The sequence below is a fragment of the Hippocampus comes genome, unplaced genomic scaffold, assembly GCF_001891065.2.
Source record: "Hippocampus comes isolate QL1 unplaced genomic scaffold, H_comes_QL1_v1.1 scaffold57, whole genome shotgun sequence".
NCBI classification, from domain to species: Eukaryota; Metazoa; Chordata; class Actinopteri; order Syngnathiformes; family Syngnathidae; genus Hippocampus; species Hippocampus comes.
In genome coordinates this window covers 1,476,139-1,498,792 of record NW_017805039.1, presented here as the reverse complement: position 1 = coordinate 1,498,792, position 22,654 = coordinate 1,476,139, and the positions used below count along the sequence as shown (strand labels likewise).

General features: G+C 40.8%; 2 protein-coding genes and 1 long non-coding RNA gene across 6 annotated transcripts; 1 reads left to right on the top strand and 2 right to left on the bottom strand.

The window, feature by feature from the left end:
* Positions 1 to 77: 77 nt before the first annotated feature.
* On the bottom strand, positions 78 to 9,147 carry LOC109512445 (four and a half LIM domains protein 1-like). Of its 3 annotated transcripts, none has more exons than XM_019864223.1 (7): positions 9,116 to 9,147; positions 8,383 to 8,506; positions 2,843 to 3,013; positions 2,599 to 2,773; positions 1,791 to 1,960; positions 1,542 to 1,728; positions 78 to 1,024 (listed from the first exon to the last, which is right to left on the bottom strand). In XM_019864223.1, exons 1-7 carry the CDS (start codon positions 9,130 to 9,132, stop codon positions 873 to 875), a joined length of 996 nt encoding a protein of 331 aa, XP_019719782.1. In that variant the 5' UTR covers positions 9,133 to 9,147; the 3' UTR covers positions 78 to 872. The 3 variants fall into 3 exon arrangements, with proteins under 3 accessions (XP_019719782.1, XP_019719784.1, XP_019719785.1); XM_019864225.1 differs by having other exon boundaries at positions 8,383 to 8,503; XM_019864226.1 differs by lacking the exon at positions 9,116 to 9,147 and adding an exon at positions 7,779 to 7,863 and having other exon boundaries at positions 8,383 to 8,531.
* Positions 9,148 to 9,342: 195 nt separating this feature from the next.
* LOC109512416 (sodium/hydrogen exchanger 6-like) lies at positions 9,343 to 22,074 on the bottom strand. Of its 2 annotated transcripts, XM_019864163.1 has the most exons (17): positions 21,645 to 22,074; positions 20,848 to 21,047; positions 20,412 to 20,489; positions 20,023 to 20,099; positions 19,830 to 19,942; positions 19,328 to 19,433; positions 19,044 to 19,145; positions 17,854 to 17,995; positions 17,282 to 17,387; positions 17,104 to 17,192; positions 16,890 to 17,003; positions 14,417 to 14,528; positions 13,498 to 13,651; positions 13,370 to 13,400; positions 13,199 to 13,287; positions 12,500 to 12,605; positions 9,343 to 12,189 (listed from the first exon to the last, which is right to left on the bottom strand). In XM_019864163.1, exons 1-17 carry the CDS (start codon positions 21,922 to 21,924, stop codon positions 11,887 to 11,889), a joined length of 2,202 nt encoding a protein of 733 aa, XP_019719722.1. In that variant the 5' UTR covers positions 21,925 to 22,074; the 3' UTR covers positions 9,343 to 11,886. The 2 variants fall into 2 exon arrangements, with proteins under 2 accessions (XP_019719722.1, XP_019719723.1); XM_019864164.1 differs by lacking the exon at positions 19,044 to 19,145 and having other exon boundaries at positions 21,645 to 22,071.
* LOC109512486 (uncharacterized) lies at positions 17,253 to 19,395 on the top strand. The gene is made up of 3 exons (XR_002167538.1): positions 17,253 to 17,356; positions 19,073 to 19,163; positions 19,307 to 19,395. It is a non-coding gene; the product is annotated as an uncharacterized LOC109512486 (long non-coding RNA).
* Positions 22,075 to 22,654: the final 580 nt, after the last annotated feature.

Below are 22,654 nucleotides of genomic sequence, written 5' to 3'. Positions count from 1 at the left end.
GTGTGTGTGTGTGTGTGTACTCGAATGACGGGGTGAGACAGCAGTGAAGCAGAGAGGGAGATAAAGAGGAACCTATACACATTCTGAATGCAAATTTTATACTGGACATCACTCAAACAGTACAATACAAATCCTTTAAAAATATACATAGAAATCAATCAATTAGTTATGAAAAGTAAATTATTCAATTCAATACATACAACTAAGTATGTCACATAAACGTTTTTAAAACAGTTGTAAAAGATTACACTTTCAAATTAAATACAAATGAGCGTATGGGATTAAAAAAAGTTAAGGTCACTGGAACACAATGTTCAGTTTTAACGTTATAATGAATCATTCAATCAGGTAGCACGAGAGGAAGCCGACAGAGAGCTAGCGAGCAGATAGATAGCGTCATATCTACAAATATATTTACAAAAAAAAAAAAAACATGTTCTGAAGGATGCATTACAAATTTTTATTTTCCAGCTGCAGTATTAAAAAACAAAGAATTTCATAACGATAGCAATAAAAGGCAACCTTTACTTAATGTCATTTAATGCATGATACTCCCAATAATGGATACATGGATAGTTGTCATATATAGATAGATAAGATTAAGATTGAGAGAGAGACAGAGAGAGACCACATATGGGGTTTTGGCTTTTTCTTTGGATTTTGTGAATACAGCATATCGTATTTTCTCAGGGTGCGTTTACTTACACACGTATATTCGTCAAAGTTTACTGCGACCAACGAAAATGCTCTCGGCCAGCTTGTTGATCCCTGCAAAGCTGTTAATATGTCAATGGGACCGTCAATGAAATGAAGACATCTTCAACACCTTTGTGTAATTGCAGCCTCGCGAAAGGAGCAGTTGGGACTGTTTTCTAGTCGTCGCCGCAGTCGGAGCACAGGATGTCCCTTCCTTTCGCTATAAAGGGCTTGTTAGACAGATTGAGGGAGCACCGCTTACAGTTGAAGCAGTATTCATGCCAGGAGCCTCCATCGTAGGTCACCACATTGACCCCTTTGCCAAAACCTGATGGGAGAGGATAATTGTTACCAAAAAAAAAAAGACCTTTGCAATATACAGTCGAACCTCTTTACAACATACCTCGAGGGACATAGCGCATCTCCATGTTATAACGGTATTTCGCTGTTATTTGTCCAACAAAGTTATCTGATGTTTGACTAAATACACAACACGTCATTCTTTGCTTTATGTTTATTTTTCCTAGTGTACTTTAACTTGGGGTGGCAATAAAAACTAAAATCAATACTAAAACTAAGAGAAACGCAACTAAAAGGAAGCATTTTTGAAAAAAAAATTAAAATCCACTCTAATAACTAATTAAAACTAATTGGATGAAATATATATAAAAATTCAAAACAAAATAAAAACTAACTACAATGAAAAATCCGAAATGTTCATCACGCGGATGTTATGATGAGATTTTTCCTAATGTCAACTAAGTGTCTTTGCTCGGCAAAGGTGAGGAAACACTGATTTATTAAACACACTCAAATATGAACGGAGGCAAAAAAAATAAAGGAACCTGTGATGGCCATTTGGCAGCCGCTGCATTTCTTAGCCACGGTGCTCTTGTAGCAGTCCACGCAGAACACCTGGTCCTGGTGCGTGGTGAAGCTGGACCCGGCCAGAGGCTTGGAGCAGGAGCTACACACGAAACAGTGACCGTGCCAAGGCTGCCCCTGGTAGTTGACTCCTCCGGACATAATTGGCTGAAGAAGAATTAAGGTAGGTCAGTTTTGAATGCCACTTCTGACTGTTTTTCCTCAATTACCTTTTTGCAGGAGACGCAGATCTTTGCAAACTTGTCGTCATAGCAGGGGCTGCAGTAGACGTCGCTTCCTTTGGTGATGAAGCTCTGCGACGCCATCGGTCGCTTGCAGTGGCAGCAGGTGAAACAATCATCGTGGAACGAGTCGCCTTTGTACTCCACACTCTGTGTCCCTGGAGATGATGAGGACACACAGGTCATAGATTCACAAACCAATGTGCATGTAAGCCTGCTCGTCCCTGTTGATGGTGCCATCTTCACGCCTTTTTATTTTGACAACCTCTTAGTGTAGTGACAGCTCCGGTGAAGGCTGAAGCGACTGCCGCGCCTGTCGGCCAGGTAAGAGTTTTACTCCCCCCCGCCCCCCCCCCCCCAACAAAAAAAGACCATTACTTGGGCAAAAAGAAGCCTTAAACCTACGTAGATAAGATGAACGTCATAGTGCTCACATCATTACTCATCCTTCACAGAGGACAAATAATATATTACCTCATGAAAGAAATGTGTGTTTTTACTTTAATAATGTACAATTTTAAACTAAAAGTTACTCTGACCTTGCGCCATGCTTAGGCAAACAACTGAAGCAAAGGACAGTGGCAAAACTTGGTCAGTTATAAACAGTCAGTCGTGTCACTTCTGCAATGTTTTTTTTCAATGAAGTACAACATTCTAGAGTGCTATTCTTCCTTGTTAAAAACACATGACAAAACCTTTTTTGTTGGGGTTTTTTTCTGCAATAGATTCATGGCATTGCAATTAATTTCGATGGGGGAAGATGACACACGTCACCTGTTTGTGTGTGGATTCTCACCAGCGAGTATGGGTTTATAGCACGCATGGCAGCGTGGAGCTTCTTCTCTGGAGCAGCACTTGCCACAGAGGATGCGCTCATCCTTGGTGGTGAACGGCTCCTTGGCCAGAGACTTGTAGCACTTTGCGCATCGGAAGCAGTCCTCATGCCAATAGCGGCCCTTGTGGCTCAGCTCCTAATGAGAGCCAGTGTCACACATCCAGGTGCCAAATAATAAGGTCTAAATGTGAGCACGTGTAAACACCTTGGATTCCACAGAGATGGGTCGGTGGCACTCGGTGCAGCTGTTGGCGCAGAACTTGGTGTGGCAGCGCACGCAAACAGGCCGACCCTCGTTGCGCACAAACCTCCTGCCGCCGAGGTCCTCACGACAGTAGAAACAATGCACGCTGGCTGACATTTTTTTTTTTAATCTCTGAATCAAAGAAAAAAAATATTTAAAAATTGCAGTCAGATCAGGCTTTCAGTCATGTACTGTATTTGACTTTACAAGTGCATGAATGAAAAATAACTTTAATATGTCAAAAAAAAAGGTGGTAAGGAACCATGTTACACTTAACCCATTTACAATGTAAGCCACACAAAAAAGCAGAGGTACTAAATAATAATAATAATAATAATGAAAATCATAATTATCATAATAATAATAATAAATACAGAACAAATTTCAGTTTTTACAAATGCAGCCCTCATTATAAGCCAATAATTTAAATTTTTTAACTTAAATCAAAATGGACATCACACGCCTCAGGCATTCGTTGAAACGTGCTTTTGAGGTATATTCAAGAATAAGATCAAAAATGAAATTAAAATGACTTAGTGTGAAATTTCTGCATTAAAAATTAATCTGCGACTGTAATTTCCTGGAGTTAATTTTTGGAATCTAAAAAGTATTTTAAAACTTCATTTTCCATCAAAAACAAATTAAGAACAATATTTTACTGGAAATACTGTATATCTGAATTACACTGGTGTGCCATCATTTACATGTGATGGCAATGTTTAAGATTTTGGAGCAATCTAAATCCCAAAAGTCAGATAATGCACTTCAAGAATTAAAACACGTCACATCTTGAGTAATGCCACCAAGCACCACTAGAGGACGACACAGACGTTTGTAATAATAATAATGAGAAGCACTGAGTCGTTGACAAGTAAATCAAGAATTAAATGGAATGCTGTTGGGCGGGCCTGGTGAGCCGGCAACACTGAACGGATAAAAAGAGGGTGTGGAACTGAATGTAGCATGCTTCCAAAAGGTCGTTACAAGGGCAAGAACAGTGTGCTGGAATGCTGTGTGTTTATTTTCACTTTCTAGCCGGTTCTCCAATTTATATTACAAGGTACATGTTTCTCAGTCACTACTGTATTGTTGTACGATATACCAGCTGCAACCAACAGAGGGCAGTGTAGTTCCTTTACCTAAACTCAACTCGATGTATTTAAAATACTGTAACTAGAAATTAATTTAAAATTATGATATGTTATTAAGGCCAAGGCTAGCACACCAGAACAGGAGATTATTTTTTGGTGGGTATTAATTTTTGCATTTATCTTCATACATAACGACATAACGATTTCACTTGTGACTATTTATTTTGTGGTTAGTCTTTTAAGTTATTGTATATTCAAAGTTGAGATTTGGTAGTTTAATAAATACCGAGTTTTAAAATCAATGGATAATTTTGTTTATTAATCGGGATTGCACGATCAAGCAACATTATTGTTTACCCCCATATTTGCCCTGCCCTAGGAAGACATGTTAAAAATTTTCATTTACATGTCGCCCACTTCACTTTCTCACTGGCCGATGATCAAGAATTCTCAGAGAGTACAGTAACGTGTGAGAGTGTGCATGTATATGTGTGAATAAAGTGTATGATTACATAGAGAGGTGAACGCATGAAAGAATGCCTGCTATGGGACATGTGGTCAGATCTGGACTGCAGACACGTAGACACAGACACACACCCACACACACAAAAACTGCACTCACACAGACAACACAAGCCACCCAAGAGAAAACAAAACCCACAAACTCCGTGGGGTCAGCTACATGCCAGCAGAGACTCACATGGAAGTGTTCCTCTTGTCGTAAAAATCTGATGAAAACGCTACAAAAGTGTTTCAACATTTTTTCTAACAGTGACTGTGCAAGTTGATTTATTACAGGTCATTAACGTACTTTATCTAGTGTGAAAGGATTAAACTTATGCCTGTCTAAACATTTCCGAGGACTGTGAGCACAAGCAGACACGTTCGACGTAGATAAACAGACTTTACAGTCGACTAGAGCAGACAAAAGCAAAAAATTTAACCTGCATGAATGTGGCGGCCATGTTTACAGGGGTGAGTTTCCCATTAAAACAATGTATAGACAGATGTGGCGGCCATGTTGGCAGGGGAGAGAGTGCCTTCAAATGAAATGGAGCAAGGAGGTTAGCATCTAGCGTCGACATGTAGGAGCCTGTTGTATCGCCCTATTTAAATCTGTCTGTTGTTTTTACAAAGTAGTCCATGAAATTAGTCCAAGTAGTCTGTTAAATTGAGGTATAAGCAATAGCTGCAAACCTAATGTTAAGTGTTCTGTCATTCTTTATATGTGTTTCTTCTCTGAAGAATGTCATTGACCTGTTACTAAGGGGCCCAGGAACTCATTTAAATTGGGAACTAAATCACACTACACAACGTCTTAAAACTTGCCTATTTGGTTACAAAATAAACTTCATGCTTTAGGAATGCCAACCTGTTGTTTTATTTCCCCACTAAACTGCGCAGACCAACAGCAATTACTGGCTGCAGCCACACAAGGAGCGAAGCGGGTTAATATAAATTACAAGAGCGCAACCAGCATAACAGTAAGACACCTATCTGATGGGAACTATTCACTAACAGGAAGCCAGCCGGGAATTCCACACAGGTCGGAGGGAAAAATAAATCATGTTAGGGTGACGTAAGCTGACATGTTTCAACTTTTTTTTCCCTCCACTTCTTGTCATAATAAACCTTAAGAGCAGATAGCTATCATTATCATGTGCAGCTAAGTGCTAATGAAGACCTCCAAGTTAGTGTGCCAGCATATGTGGTCCTGGCTTGTATGAGGAAGGGTAAAGTGTGTTAAGTGGCAAGAAAATTATGTGCTTGACTGTATTTTCCTACTTGGGGTTGGAATGGTTGTAAACATTGATACAGGATACGTGTTGGACTTGGGAGAAAGTTGTCCTCATATAGTACAACATGAAATTCACACCCACTCCGAGGCATCTGACACCGTACGGATTTTTCACATTTGTCTGCACGACATCTGTGTTGGCATGAGCTTATCGGTCAAGAATGTGCTGGAACACGCCAGAAACAGGAAGTCTCCATCGCAAGAGCGTTGGCATGGTAAACGTACACTCGCATAGAGAAACGAATGCAATTTTGATAATGTTATTAAAAATTACGACAGCACTGTAGCAAATAGTGGGCTTTGACGTTTATTTATTCATTCTGGCAGGGCTTTATTTTTACTTGTTTTTTTTTGTTTGTTTTTTTTTACAATTATACTGGTCAACAGCAAATTTGAATAAGAGATGGCATCATGTGTCCCTAAATGTATTCAGACTGATTTTAAAAAAAATTCTTCACTTTTTTTCCTAGCATAGCACATCAGGTTTCTAAGATCTTTTCATTTTTTTGCATTTAAGTTGGACCTATAAAAGCTTAGGTAAGACAGATTTTACAGTCGAGGTGAATATTAGAGCTATGATGTTTCAGAAGAAAATTCCCCCTTTTACTCAACTTAACCCTTAATTCATAAATATTACAACCTATGGTATACAGTATTACTATATTACATGTGATATTATTCTTGTGGAATAATGCAGAAAGGAAAAATAGCATCATAGCAGCAAAGACTTTATCGGCTGTCTATTATCAATTTCCTTTCACAGTACAGTACTATCCGTGACATTCTGTGTGCGCGTGTGCCAGCCACCCTAAATTTAGAGCCTCAACAGCACCATAACGGAAAAGAAAGGCATCACACAACAACATGACCGAGAGTACATGTGACTTAAACTACTGTCTTGAGGGATTTCAAACAGCACAAACTATTCGACATGAATCTCAGTGTCCAATTCCAAAAGCTACACGCTGCCAAACAAAAAGCCGCACGTACAAAAAACAAAACAAAACCAAAATGTCCTCTTTAAGCAGCGGGTGATTTAAGCGTTAAAGCAGAAAGCTGGATGCGCTCTCATGTTCAAGAGAAAATCTTGGAGGGGATGTTGGTTAGGGCTGCAAAACAACTTTAGTGATCCAAGGCAACCATTTTTTTTCTGTGACAAAGCTTGGCTTTATTTACCTGAAGAATGCTTGATTTTTGGAGTGGTTGAAAGTGCTGTCTGAATGTAACAGTGCAAGTTAGCTTGAGATACATAGTGGCGAACGTCACAACAAGAAGCAGAGCAAACAATTCACCAAAAATCAGACAACTTGCTTGCTTCAAGCTGTATATTGGCACTCCCAGTTGAATTTTATTATAAAACTGGACATAAATTAAAGAATGACACGTTGTGTGTTTAACACAGCTTTGCCAAAAGTCTGCTAGTTTTCTCTCCAGACGCGATATTTCACTAGTTGATTCTGCAAACTTTTTTATGGTAGCTTCAGCCTAAACGCGGTGGCCAAAGTTTTTTTTTTTTTTTTTTTTAATCACAGTGGCTATAATCACAGGGCTATAATCAACTCCGCATGTTTTTTTTTTTTTTATGCGGCTCTTCTGGCTCTTTAAAAGTGCTGAAAATGTGCTTGACCTTATCTCATCATCGTCATCATTGTGAACCCTTTCCAATAAACGTCCCATAAAATGAGACACACTCACATTCTCTGACAGAGCCTGAGAAGTTGGCTGAAGTTTTACAAGACTGTGATGTAATTTACGGTAGTGTCCTTTAAACTTTCAAACATGCACCAGCTTTGGGGCTTAAAGTGAACAGTATCACGCTTGCTTCTCCACACTGAAACCCATTCATGTTCATGCTATTAAGAGGGACATGACCGCAGGCGGTGGAGCATTCGTTCACTCATCTCTTTAACGTGACTTCTGATGCCTTTGTAGTATTACTTTTTAATTTTGTATTTGCATGGTTCATATGGAAATTGACAATTCCTTGAAAAGTCTCCGCAAAAATTACCTTTTGTCCAGTACACAAAAATAAAGTGGTGTACAGTAATGTTAATTGACCCTTGTGAGTATTTCCTTGGCCTCAACACTTCGATCTGTGAATGAAGAGAAGAGGAAACTTGCTAACTGGAAACAGACTGCAAGGCTTCCAAAAGTCTCTCTCTTTCACACACACACACACACACACACACACACACACACACACACACACACACACACACACACACACACACACACACACGCGCAGGCACGCTTGCAGAATAATTTAGAGACAACGCCCCATGCAACTTTTAAGGCTTAAGTTCCCTTTGAAGTTTTCAGATTTTTGTAAGGCTAACTTATAAAAAAAATAAAGTGAAATGCAGTTGTGTGACAATGAGTTTCATCATCGTCATGATCAGCACTATAGATTATTCTCAGATGATGTACGTGTGACAATTTGCTCTTATCTCTTTATAAATTCCTAATGTCACACATCAAAGATCAAGCACACACGGGCACGTTTCGTGAGACGCCTATGCAAAATAGCGCAGACTTTTCTGACATAACACATCGTGCGTTAAGTCACAAGTTTAGACAAGAACATGTTTTTTTTTTCCGGTGCTCTATCTTACCGGGTGCAGGTCGAGTCGCGTGGCCGCGGATGAGCGTAAGGCGGGTGTCGAAGAGCGCGGGGGGGACTTCGTGTTAACGTCGCAACTCCGGCTGCTCCGTAAACACGTCTGCTGGCGTCGTCTGCTGGACACAAACAACCAAGCCGAGACCGGATTTGTGGTGTCGAGCTTCAAAATAAAACTTCCTACAACAGGACTTTCAATATACAATGTGCCAATGTGTACCACGAAAACACACACACACACACACACACACACACACACACACACACACACACACACACACGGGGAAATAGGTCAGATTTATTTTATTGAGGACACTTTTACAATTTGTAGTATCTTAAAACAAATCATTCTAATAATGATTTTTTTAAACTATGAACAAGTTGTATTTGACTTGTATGTTTATATTTTGTAGTGTAGGCTAAAGTGAAGATTCATGAGTGCAAGTATATTGATTATGAACTGCGCAGAAGTGTCCATTTCACAATTATTTAGGACATTTAGTCACCTCAAAAGCAAATCCCGATTTCAGTTATCATCATTAATTTTTTATAAGTAGAGCTTCAAAATGTTGTACATTTTGGGCAAAAGCTATGTGAACATGTTTTTGAAAGCTGATCATGTGTGCGTATGCAAGCTGAGATTTTAAATTTGTTAGCAGGGTAAGAACAAATTCAAGTGCATAGAACGCTATTTGCGTCATCTGTAGCACATAACTGCGTGTACTCACTGTTTGAGAGGGCGCATTCCGACAAATTTGAAACTCCCTTGGTTGATCCTGTCAACCTGTAAAGTGGAAGTCGTGAACTGCGCTGCATCACACAGAGATACATGTATTTTTTATGACATTATTTGATGAATTTATTCAGCTACCAGAGAGAGATAAAACATAGCAAACACGTTGTTTTAATGGATAACCTCACTCCATCAAAATAAAACTCACAGGATGAGAAGAAAAAATGTGCAGTCCTTGACATTTATTTCTGGTATTTTTGCATCTTGCCAGACAGAGGACCAAAAATATAGAATGAGAGTGCAGGAAAGAATAAGTCAGTCAAATCTTGTCGGAATACTAGATCACATTTTTTTTTAAAGAAAATGTTGACATAAACACATTCCTTTGGTGCTCACCAACTCCAGTGTTTGAGCTCGACAAAGAGCAGAATCAGACATTTTTTTGGAAATATATTTAGTTGCACGTGTAATCGGCATAACAAAAGTACTAAATAAATGAAATCTGTATCTTTCAATCATTTATACAGGTAACTAACACGCGATCCAAATTGAGTGGATGATTGTGTAGAAAATCTGAATTCTAAATACTGCTTGGAAAGAAAAAATTGACAAAAACACTTTGGAGGGATTAAATAGTTACCGGGTCTATTAAAGACAAGAGACTCTCTTACGGTGTTGACCAGCCCGCCCGGCACAAAGACAACAGGATGAGTTTCAGTCCACCAACTACAGAGATGCCTATGTGCAAAAAGCAGACGAATGAGTGAAATCCTTTTGTATTGCCACAGTGGAACCTCCGAAGTCCAACGCAATATGCTCCCTTGACTTCGAAATTGTACTTGCTCTTTTTTATTTTTTTCAGGCTCAAAAAGCATTCACTCGTTTACTTATTAAGCACCCGTTTACCATTGCACAATAGCATATACTGTAAGACAAATAGACATGAAATGCTGTGTACCTACGCTGAAGTAAAGGTAAATGAGTCAATCTTAAGTGAGAGTACATTAATCTCCCCACCTTTTCTCAGTATTTGTGATCTTTCTATAATGCTGTAAAATGCCACAGCCCGATACAAATAGTAATCGGTCTCAGGGATTACTTCCAGAACATTTTGGTTCAACTCGATTTTCCTACTTAAGGTGCGTTTAACTTTGGAGGTTCCACCGTTTAAAAACTCCAAGTACAAGTACAGTATACTCGACAATTGCGTAAACCTTACATTAATGTACAATTCTATTAGTTCTGATGACATATTGTTCATCCCCGTTACATCGAGAAAGGAAATAAATCACCTGCACTGTTAGTAGTCAACATCAATTGGCGCATTTAGTGTCAATCAGAGCGATCACCTGATTGTACAAATCAAATGTACACACCTACACTGAGGAGTTCAATTTACATTTTAGGCACTTGAATTCACAAGAGTTGAGCCTGCCCTCATCCCAAAGACAGCGCGTGTGGTGCATCAGTCAGATTAGCAGACATGCCCCCCACCCCCGATCCCCCCAGCGTCTCAGTCACAACCTTGTAAATGACGTTCACAGGGGAAGCTCTCGCTGTGAGAAGCAGCTTGCTACCTCACAGAAACAATACATTTTTTTTTACAGACACACAGTTAAGAAACTTTCGGGGAAAAAAAGTACCACCCCGCCCTCACCTCCCTACATTTGTACAGCGTACCTCACGTGGGATGACTCGGTCACGGTGCGTCTCGCCACCGAGCTGTCCTACTTCTATAAACAAATCCAAATAAAGAAATACCATGAAAGAACAAACAAATAAATAAATAAATTACATAAATGAACCACACGGGCAGTGCTAAAATGTCTTTACAGGAAGTGTGGAAGTAGTCAGTTCTCGTGTAGCGCAGCCTTCGCTAACCATTGACTCGTCATCCATGCGTGTTGACAGTACCTGACCTTGCGTGTGGCGCTTTCACGTTCAAGCCTACCGTCACGGAGAGCTCCTTGTAAAGCTCCTCGCATACCTGACGCCGACCTGTCTACGTGAATATTTTAAGCGACGAGAAACAGTGAAAGCAGATGATCATTCCACTCATTCAAAGTTAGGACAGTGGCTGTAATGACATGACCATCACAGATTATGCAGGCTGTTTTTTTTTCTCCATAAATCATTTGCATTACTAAGTGGATTAGTCACGCTCTCTTAATAGCAGCAAAACAGATGTTGAGTCTGCGAAGCAAGAAAAGTAAAACACCTAAAATATGAGTCCTGAAGTGCAGAAAAAGTTTTAGCAGGATAGAAGAAGAGTGTTCATTTCTCAGCCAGATGGTGAATTACTATAAGAATACTGCTCATAAGCAAGATCAAATCACACTAGCAAAACAGGAGAGCTGTTAAAAAAAAAGGAAAAAAAGTGCTGAGTTAGTCCAATTCAAAACCATAGAAATATAAAGAAAAATAAATCATGGTCAAATAAAAAGTGACTGTCTAAGCAAGGCTCAATGAGTAAAAAAAGACTGGCCAGAACGAGCAACATGTCGGCATTGGAAAAATCGTTGAAGAGATATGGTCGGGAAATAACAGAAGATATACGACAGTCACATAGAAATAGCCACGGCCTGAACAGGTCTTATATGACAGTCATAATCTGTAGTTGTTAATTGCTTTATAAATAGCCTGCAGGACATACATTACGGTCACGTGACTATAGCCACTGCCCTTAAAGGTGGGAGACAAAATCAACTTAGTGGCATTTTCAATGATGACGACAACAAGCCGCATCTCGCCAGTGCAAACCTTTTCTTAGAGTCTGTGCCTACGGGGGTCCGAGCGGGGCGGGGAGGGCGGAGGGGGCAGGGTTACGGTGGTAGGGGGATCGGCCGGGTCATTCATGGGCAGGACCAGGCGGGTGCCCCGGATGGCCACCTCGTGCTCGGCCAGCGCCAATTCGTGATCCAGGCCTTCGTCGGCGGTGGACGGGCGATGGCGCTTGACGCCGCTGGAGCCCGAGCCGTCCGTGCTGACGGTGACGTCGGCGTACATAGAGCTGGCGCTGGCGTCGTTCAGAATGAAGTCGGAGTCGTCGTCGTGGAGGGGCCCTTCGTTCTAGTGTGTGAAAAACAAGCACAATTCTTTTCACTTATGACATGTAGCTAAACAAAGTATTTCCTCCTAATGACAAGCATCCTGATAATTTCCTGTATTGTGCATATGCTGGCAATTACATACTTACATGAGTTTTTACAGGTACTTACGTGTGGTATATACAATTGGCCCATGTTAACATTTCAAGCATTTTAAATCCAAAAGTCAAGCAAATGCCTAACTATAACACATTCAAATTCACAGTCATTTGAACAATCTTCTAGGACGCACTTTTTCCGATGTGTTAAATAATGTAGTTAAAAGTTCAAACCTCATATGCTTGCGGGCTGGTGAGGCACCGCGCCAGTGGTCCGCAACAGGCGGGCAGAGTAGCCGTGAGAGGGGGGCCGCTATGCGTCAAGAGGGGTTTCAGGTAGCTACACGAAAGCTGTTAAGGACCTTCAACAAGGGTCAAGTGTTTTTTCTACCGCACTGACAGAACATATCTGATAAGCTAAGATCCACACAGCTTGGGACTCCATGAAATAACACTTGGTGTGCATCAGGGATGAATTTCAAGCCCTAGCTATTTAACTTTTGCTCGCTCTTGGTGGTGTCACTGAAGTATGACGCGAACATCCTTTCGTCTGACTAGACAAAACTTATCTCTGTGACACGTGATCACCCGGATGCAGACAACAATTTGAAATATTGTTTCCTCCGGAGCCTGCCATACATCACAATTTTATACCTGTGGGTGTATGTGTGTTTATGTGGATGAGTGGTGGGACAAGCTTGATTTTAACCATGCAAAGGACTTTGTGTTGTATGTATGACAATTGCTTTCCGAATAAAGTCTGTTTGATTGATAAATCATGTGTCTCAATTCTGTGTGATGTGTCTGTCTCAGGGTCTCTCACAAATACTATAAATAGCGCTGTATATTGAATTTAAACTTGAGGTATTAAATCAGAATTGAAAAAAAAACTATCTTGAAAATTCCACAGTGCACATCCACAACAAAGGATACTTGTGATCAAAGTTGTACCAGATCCTGAATGGCCAGGCGCTCTCATGCTTGGTGTTCCTCCTTTGTGAGCCATCCAGCACTCCGGAACTCTTGACAAGCAGAACATTCCCTTGCATGTTTTTATTTTATTTTATAAAGGAAAACCAACTGATTTCAACCTGTGATACTTACCGAGTGGTCTTGATCAGAGTCTACACCGACACTGAGGGGGGAAAAAAAAGACAGGAAGGCGACTTTAGAATAAAATATAAACAACTAAATAACAGATAGGGAGATGAACGGTCGGCTGCAGCCCTTACGGAATGCTCATGAAGGACAACATTGGCATGGTGCCGCCGCTGCAGATCCACACGGTAAAGAAGACGATCAGCAAGGTGGTAGAGAACATCATCTGGCGGGCGTAGGTGGCCGTGTCTCGGATGGACAGGGCGAAAGTCATCGCCCCACGCAGTCCTACAAGAAGAAGTGTAAAAATAGATCAGGTGTGGGGATAGGTACATCTCGATAAATTTGATTATCGCGCTAAAATTCATTTAATCTGACAGCTCAATTTAAAAAGTAAAACTCATAATATACGGTAGGTTCACTATTTCCTGATTTAAGGGGAAAGGAATTTACCCTCTGAAAAGTATTTTCCTAAACGTTTCTTGACATGAACTTTATACAGTACCATATTTAAATTTACTGACCTGCACCGGTACATACAGGCTGTGATAGCATTCGATCCAAAGCGCCATGCCGAAACAAATTAAAACCCTCAGGAGAACTGTTGTAAAAACGCTCACAATATTAAACCCACAAATACTGAGTATATATTCGAATAAACATTTGGGAGAGCTTAAATCTTGATTCAGGTCAAGTCATATTGCGACTGGGTTGATACATGGTCCATTACACCAAAGTATATGAATTTGTGTAACGTGTAAATGAACAAATAATCTCAAAAGCAGTCAGAAGTTGAGCACAGTACACGCTTGAGATGCAGTTTTCAGACCACCACGTCATACAAAAGTTTACACAACACTTCCCTCTGCTGGAGAAAAGAGGCAGAGGCCGATCATTCGTCTTTTCCTCACTGGTAAAAATATTCATCCAGTCAGTAGTTGTGTCATGCAGAAAACAAGAAAATAAAATGGCTATAATCTCCTCCCCCCCCCGTATTTGTCTGCAGACCGATACCAAATGGCCAGTGGCTGGGGACCAGTGACAACAACCTACCTGCAAACATCATGACGTGTTGGAAATTTGAGCCGATCTTGTTCTTGCGGCCCAGGTTGAGCAGGAAGGACAATGGGTAAATGTTTGCCGCCCTGCCCAAGAACACTGCGACCTATCGTAGAATTCTGATTAAGGGCAAAGCGCCATGGTTGAACAGTGAGGGAGGTATGCTGAATGGGATTAATGACGGGGAACAAAATTGTCACGGATTTAGCATCATAAATGCAAATGGCTAAATTTACACTGCATGGGTCAAGTGATACAATTCAGATTCCCTGGAGACAGGTGACGCAAGTGGGATGTTTGTCATGGCAACGTAACGACAGAAAAACTCGATTCAACCGGATTTGTTTGATCAAGAGCAGGCCTTTTCTAAATGTATCAGCTACGGCCAATGCCAAGTGCGACATTGGCAGTTGAGTAATGACAGGCTCATATCATGCCAACGAAACACCACACGGCAATTAATATTTGTCTTACTTTTGATGCTTGTGGAGATATTTACGTGTAATTAAGCCAACTGCCCATGCAGTTTGTTTCATATGTTCTGCCAGAGTAAACACAGCCATATCAGATAAATGTCAGCTGAAATGTACATTTACCGACATGCTATGTGCATTATATTTGTTAATGTTATTCAACCAACTGCATTGCTCATATCACTAACTTTGCTTATGTCACAATAATTTAAATCCTTTTCTGGGACTTTTTTTGGGATGATGGAAATGCACATTCGGAATTAAAAAGCCCTGAAAACCTCTTTGACAATGAGCTGAGTGAAGGATACAAAAGCCCCAATGATGAACAAAGGGTTGAAGATGTGCGACTGAAAGGAGAAGAGCGTCAGGCCCATGTAGGAGAAGATGAAGTTCTCTGCCAGAAAGTTGAGCAGCTCAAACAACTGTGTTGTGACAGGCAGTCAAACAAGCACATGATGAGAACTGGCTTTGCAATGTCTGTTGGCATTCTTTGTTGAATGGCGTGTCCCAGTTGGCGCTTACCTGTTTGGTTCGGTCCTGTGAGTCACGAGACAGATTATTGTAGGTGTAGTGAGCCTGAGTGATCCCGCAGAACAGCACGGCAACCACGCCTGGTTTTGGGTACATTCAGAACAGAACGTGACAGTTGACCACAATTTGAAAATGATTCAACAAATGTACAATGATATGACTGTGGTACCGGTAAAGCCGCAAGCCTCGGCCAACAGGAAGGTGCTCCAGGACATGAGGAAAAACAGTGCCGTCTCCAGCAAGGGTAAATCCCTCAGCTTGGTAAACTTGGTCACGTGATGGAAAGTTAAAGAAAAATCAGCAATCAGAAGATAATATGCAACACTTTATCGAAGCAAGACAACTCAGGAAATGCAGACGTCTGTAATTAGGTAGCTCTCAGTGGCAAGTCAACTTCTGATCTGACTTGAAAAAAGTCCCTAATGGGATTTTCTGTCTGTGCTCAACTGTGCAATATCAATTAAAACTTGGTTTGACATGACAGCATCGAACCCTGAAAAATGTTTCCATCTGATTTTAACACGAAAAAAAAAAAAAAACCACGATTTTTTTTTTTTTTTTTTTAAATCAAAGTGATGATTCCTCACAAAATACAATGAGAACACCATGATTGTAGTTCAAACCAACACTTGTGTTCCAAATGACTTTGGAGTACATGCATAACATTATCTTCAGACAATGAAATGAATGATTTAATATAAAAATGCGCGGTAATAATAAGGCAACAGGAAGGATATGAGCGCCGTCACCACACCGGTGGCCACGCCGAGAGCAAACGATCCGCTGAAGACGCCCAGGAAGATGCCAAAGGATTTGAGCATGGCCATGGCCTCAAAGCTGTGGCTGTTGTCCCCCGTAGGCTGGTAGGCCACAATGGAGCTGACAGCATAAATCATAAATGCAAATGGCTAAATTTACACTGCATGGGTCAAGTGATACAATTCAGATTCCCTGGAGACAGGTGACGCAAGTGGGATGTTTGTCATGGCAACGTAACGACAGAAAAACTCGATTCAACCGGATTTGTTTGATCAAGAGCAGGCCTTTTCTAAATGTATCAGATACGGCCAATGCCAAGTGCGGCATTGGCAGTTGAGTAATGACAGGCTCATATCATGCCAACGAAACACCACACGGCAATTAATATTTGTATTACTTTTGATGCTTGTGGAGATATTTACGTGTAATTAAGCCAACTGCCCATGCAGTTTGTTTCATATGTTCTGCCAGAGTAAACACAGCCATATCAGATAAATGTCAGCTGAAATGTACATTTACCGACATGCTATGTGCATTATATTTGTTAATGTTATTCAACCAACTGCATTGCTCATATCACTAACTTTGCTTATGTCACAATAATTTAAATCCTTTTCTGGGACTTTTTTTGGGATGATGGAAATGCACATTCGGAATTAAAAAGCCCTGAAAACCTCTTTGACAATGAGCTGAGTGAAGGATACAAAAGCCCCAATGATGAACAAAGGGTTGAAGATGTGCGACTGAAAGGAGAAGAGCGTCAGGCCCATGTAGGAGAAGATGAAGTTCTCTGCCAGAAAGTTGAGCAGCTCAAACAACTGTGTTGTGACAGGCAGTCAAACAAGCACATGATGAGAACTGGCTTTGCAATGTCTGTTGGCATTCTTTGTTGAATGGCGTGTCCCAGTTGGCGCTTACCTGTTTGGTTCGGTCCTGTGAGTCACGAGACAGATTATTGTAGGTGTAGTGAGCCTGAGTGATCCCGCAGAACAGCACGGCAACCACGCCTGGTTTTGGGTACATTCAGAACAGAACGTGACAGTTGACCACAATTTGAAAATGATTCAACAAATGTACAATGATATGACTGTGGTACCGGTAAAGCCGCAAGCCTCGGCCAACAGGAAGGTGCTCCAGGACATGAGGAAAAACAGTGCCGTCTCCAGCAAGGGTAAATCCCTCAGCTTGGTAAACTTGGTCACGTGATGGAAAGTTAAAAGAAAAATCAGCAATCAGAAGATAATATGCAACACTTTATCGAAGCAAGACAACTCAGGAAATGCAGACGTCTGTAATTAGGTAGCTCTCAGTGGCAAGTCAACTTCTGATCTGACTTGAAAAAAGTCCCTAATGGGATTTTCTGTCTGTGCTCAACTGTGCAATATCAATTAAAACTTGGTTTGACATGACAGCATCGAACCCTGAAAAATGTTTCCATCTGAGCCATTTGTCAGCGAAAAAAAAAAAAAACCACGATTTTTTTTTTTTTTTTTTTAAATCAAAGTGATGATTCCTCACAAAATACAATGAGAACACCATGATTGTAGTTCAAACCAACACTTGTGTTCCAAATGACTTTGGAGTACATGCATAACATTATCTTCAGACAATGAAATGAATGATTTAATATAAAAATGCGCGGTAATAATAAGGCAACAGGAAGGATATGAGCGCCGTCACCACACCGGTGGCCACGCCGAGAGCAAACGATCCGCTGAAGACGCCCAGGAAGATGCCAAAGGATTTGAGCATGGCCATGGCCTCAAAGCTGTGGCTGTTGTCCCCCGTAGGCTGGTAGGCCACAATGGAGCTGACAGCATAAACGTACACAACCTTAGAAAGAATAAAGGAAGGCAGGAACCACGAGAGGATATGGAGATGGACCGACATCAAATCAACCTGAATCCATGAATATCTGATAACCGGTGATTTAAACAGATTTGAGTCATTTTAAAGCATGCATGGGGTTTTCATTTGATGACGGGAGCATGGTAAACCAAGGAGCCCTGTTGCGTGAAAAAAGAAATCCCAAACTACTTGCATGAAATGGAGTTGGGACCCAACAGTGATCCAAAAGGAAAAGCAGATTGTTTTGAATTTGGGATATTTCCTCAAATAGTGGAAGCCAACTGCCATGCACGGATCAACCATGCTCTTCTAAAAACAAATGCAATTTCAGGGAACTGTCATCCAAAGTCTGAAAACATATAAAACACAAATGCTCCAAACATGTTATAATAAATATGTGATTGATTGTTGCATATATGGATTTTTTTTTTCAAATTTAATACGGCTCTCCGTGTCCTCACCACAATTAAACTAAGTAGGTATATTCTGAATTCTACCACATAATTTGATTCGTGTTTCCACATTTATGATGCCTTTCGGACTTTTGGGAAAAAAACGTTTTAACCAAAGCCAAAACAAACAAAACAATTATGAAGCAAACATTTGTGATGCCTTTAGGAAAAAACTTTTTTTTTTGTTTTAACCAAAGCAAAAACAAACTAAAAAAATTATTAAGCAAACATTTGAATAGATGTGACTTCGGCCACACTGCATTATTAATACATGTCTGTGACACCTGACTTCTGGAAACTTAAGCAGGGAACAATTAGCTCTGCCTACAACTGCACTAAATTATTGATAAGAACTGCAAATAAAAAGCACACAAATAGACTTCTCCTGTGACAGGTGCAACAATTCTGTCTCCTACCAAATACAGGCTGCCTTCAGAAATAAAGGCCTTGTACTTTCTAGTACACAAAAAGTTGTGTGCACTTTTTGAGGAGATACCCGATGACTCATTTTGTGGACCCCCAATATGCCACAACCAAACACAAAGCCCAACCACCCACCGAGGAATGACTGTCTGGTTCTTCCTCAGCCATTCCTCCTCGCCCTCGGGCCGCACAATTCGAGCCCCCCGCCTACTCTGCTTCTCCAAGCGGAGAACAACACTGCATGCATACGTACGGGTAGGTGATGAACGACACAGACGGATGAATGATGGAAGGCCGGCGGTGAAATGACATGAACTGGTGTTAGTAAAATGATTATTTGTAGAGAATTTTGCCAATACGTGCTGGGATTATGGGAGTTTGTTTAGATTTTTTTCCAGTGGGGTGTCAAGAAAACTTACGATGAGAGGACGATGGCCACGGCATCATTGAGCACGCTCTCCCCAAAAAGTAAAGCATACAGGTCCACGTCTACCTTCAGCTCATTGAAAATGGCAAGCACCGTCACTGCAACAAAAAGAGTAGGAAGGTTTGATGTCCCTTTTTTTTTCCAGAGCGATACCAGTATGAGTATTCACTCTTTGAGAATGTACCGGTACCAAGTACCAAGACGTCTAGTTCTCCTTTTATTTATATGACCGTTGGAAATGGGAAAATATCACTTAAAACAATTGCCGTATTATTCAGAAAGATTTTATGATGACAAAAGTGTGAAGCCAGGAACTAATTTATTCAGCTATTTTCCCTATGGGACAAATGTGTTTTAAAATGTGAACAACCAAGAAGTCACCCGGCAGCTTGATTGACCCTGAGGGGCAAAAAATCATGACGCTGGCTCATGCTTCAAAAGGTCTCGCATTGACTAATTTTTTTATTTTTTATTTTTTTATGCCAGTGTTGTACCTGGGTCTGTCGCCGATACGATAGCCCCGAAGAAGAGGCAGTCGGTGAAGTAAAAATCTCCCCCGAGCTGGCCCACTACTTTCATGAAGGACACAAATCCGTACATGATGAGCCTGGGGGCCAGTACAGCAAGCCATCAGACATTGGGAGGCTCATAGTAGTTACACCATATGAATGTGAACAGACCACTTACCCAATAATAAAACAGGATATAACAGTTCCCATGAAAGCGTAGGCCAGGATGGAGCCAATGTTGCGGAAAAAATGTCTCTGACACAGACGAGGACAAACATTTATTAAAATTTATAGAACCTACTGTATGAGAACTCAGTCTGAAGTCACATTAATCATACAAAAACATTGTTGGTGAGCAAGCTACAGCTCCTGGACAATTACTGGCAGGTAAAAGCACTTGATCGAGCCCACAATCAATTCTTAAAACAAATGAAAGCAATGCTAGAAAACCCCCGAAACAACAACGTTTTTTCAGTTTAATGATCATGCATTGTGTCCCAACACTTTTGTCTACGTAGAGTCTTGAAAACAGTTAATTTTTAATAATTGTGCTTTAGATCGCCTTACCCGTTTTAGACTGTAGCCAGCATGGAAGATGATCGGCGGCAGCAAAATATTGAAAAAGACTTCTGGGTCAAAAGTAACCTGAAGAAATGTAGCAGATAATAAATGAGGGTTTAGCCACTTTTGTACAATCTTTCTGCAGTTCTTACTAAGGGTTTAACAACTTCAGATTTTCTGTAGTTGACTTGGAGTAACTGATGACATCATGATATTTATTTTTTCTATTTTTTATTTTTTTTTTCAGGTTGTCAACTTGCTATCTTCGCAACTTTGTGCCTTCAGGCAATTAATTGAATTCCAACAATCAAAACTTGAAATTATGAACAATAGAAAAAATGTTTTTGTGAATACATTGAACGTTCAATACATTATAGAAACAATAACAACATAGAAATACATAAATAAAAACATGAACAATGACTACACGGTCTCGCCTTACCTTTCTCAACATCTCGTCATCCTGCACTTGGTGGCCTTTGCCACGGCTGACTTCGCCCTTCAGCGTGTACTCGTAGAATCGCCCACTGACATTCACCAACAGGGTGGCAGGACTGGCGTTGACCGCGCAGCCCTGCACCACGTCGCTCATGCTCGGGGGCACGTGGACGCCAAACCGCAGGATCACGCCCACCAGAAGGCCTTCCAGAGAGGAGAGAATGAGAGTCAAGTGGTGTTCAAAGTTTGTCTGCAAATCCATTATTAGTCATGATTGGCCACCATCTATTTGCATATAAAGGCAATTATTCCAGTTTTTAGAGAAGTTGCAGTTATCTTGTATATTCACAGCCTCGAAATGTGTTTCATGCAAATATTTACTGCATCTTTGACATTTTTGAGGTTACAAATGGTGGACACTGTACAAGGTAGAGCAGCGGTGCAAAAATATGCAGAAGGCACACTCAGTTACCACCGTACTTGTCATTTTTCATTTAATTGTTTCATATTTATGACATGTGGGTGTTTTTACACTCTAACATTAGTAGTGTGTGTTATTAGAAAGCATAATAAGGAGGAGTGCTGTTGAGTGCATTTTCATGGGGGTGAAGGGTTATGGGGGAAAAGGTTGATGGCATTTCCATTCATTTCAATGGAGTGGTCACAGTCCAGCAACCACTGTACTGTAAGCTGTCAAATTAGCTTAGTGCAGCTAACGCCATCATTTAGCATCCAGTTAGCTATTTAGCATGATCGCTACAGGGCGTCAATGGGTGGTTCGCTGGAGGCTGGTGTTCTTACCATAGATCATGGCGAGTCCCGTTTCGTGCAAGAACCTAAAGCGCCTGTGCTTGAAGAGCCATATTGTGAGAATGGTGAGCGTTAGGAGCATGATGAATATGAGCAGGTTGGCACTGTCTTGGCGGTGACTTTCCTCAGCCAGCCTCTCGGTTGCGACGTTGTCCATCGCGTTGCCCTCGCCTCTCCCGACGAGGACGAAGGACAGCAAGGCGAACGGCAGGGACCGCAGCGCCGTCGGGTATTCAACGTGAAGAAGGGGGCTTAATTGCGTAGACGCCATTGTGTCTGTACTGGCCAGCAACAGTAGTAGTATCAGGCAAAGCGCAAAGTCCCCGTGACACACCACAACAAACGGATTCAATTTCCGAGCTGGTGTCAAAACAAAAGAACTTCCGGTTATTAAAAATAAGAGCGAACGTATGATATAAATTAAAGAAATATAATAAAGATAGAACATAGAACAATAATTACAAATAAATAAAACATATAAAACATGCTTTGAAAGCCGTTGGATGGTGGTGTTGATTCCAATGTACTTATCAAGTACTTATCATTTATATCCACAAATGTAAACACTGCTGATTTTTTTTTACATTTTTATAATCAGAGATGCAAATAACCTTTTCGAGATGATTTTTTTTTTTTTTTGGTTTGGGAGGCGGGGGTTGATTCCGTTTTTAAATCATCATCATCATCATCATTTGTCTGACCTTCTTTTATAACATGTAAGATTGTGTGGGTTTTACATTCACAGGTAAAGTTCCACTTCACGCACATTTGAGTGTATGTTAGTTAATATCTTCAAAGTAGTTTCCTCTGGCAGGAAACAAAAGCCAAGGGTGCAGTCGAACACATGATGGAAAGTGATACAGAACTGATGTGCCCATTCTGTAGTCACTTCCTCAGAAAAACTGAACTTCGGTAACCAAACTCAAAATATGATCTGCATCCAAATGTGGGCTTGATCTTTTCAAATACTTGAATGCGAAATCCAGAGTACCTGTTTTGGC

What these genes read in the sequence shown, in the direction of transcription:
- LOC109512445 (XM_019864223.1), bottom strand. An exon ending in CTATAAACCCATACTCGCTG is followed by an intron (nt 1,961 to 2,598) that starts GTGAGAATCCAC and finishes CATCATCTCCAG; the next exon opens with GGACACAGAGTGTGGAGTAC. An exon ending in TCTGCGTCTCCTGCAAAAAG is followed by an intron (nt 1,729 to 1,790) that starts GTAATTGAGGAA and finishes ATTCTTCTTCAG; the next exon opens with CCAATTATGTCCGGAGGAGT.
- LOC109512416 (XM_019864163.1), bottom strand. Translation starts at nt 21,924, where the DNA reads ATGGCGTCTACGCAATTAAGCCCCCTTCTTCACGTTGAATACCCGACG. An exon ending in CTGGCTACAGTCTAAAACGG is followed by an intron (nt 20,100 to 20,411) that starts GTAAGGCGATCT and finishes CGTCTGTGTCAG; the next exon opens with AGACATTTTTTCCGCAACAT. An exon ending in CGAGGCTTGCGGCTTTACCG is followed by an intron (nt 17,193 to 17,281) that starts GTACCACAGTCA and finishes ACCCAAAACCAG; the next exon opens with GCGTGGTTGCCGTGCTGTTC.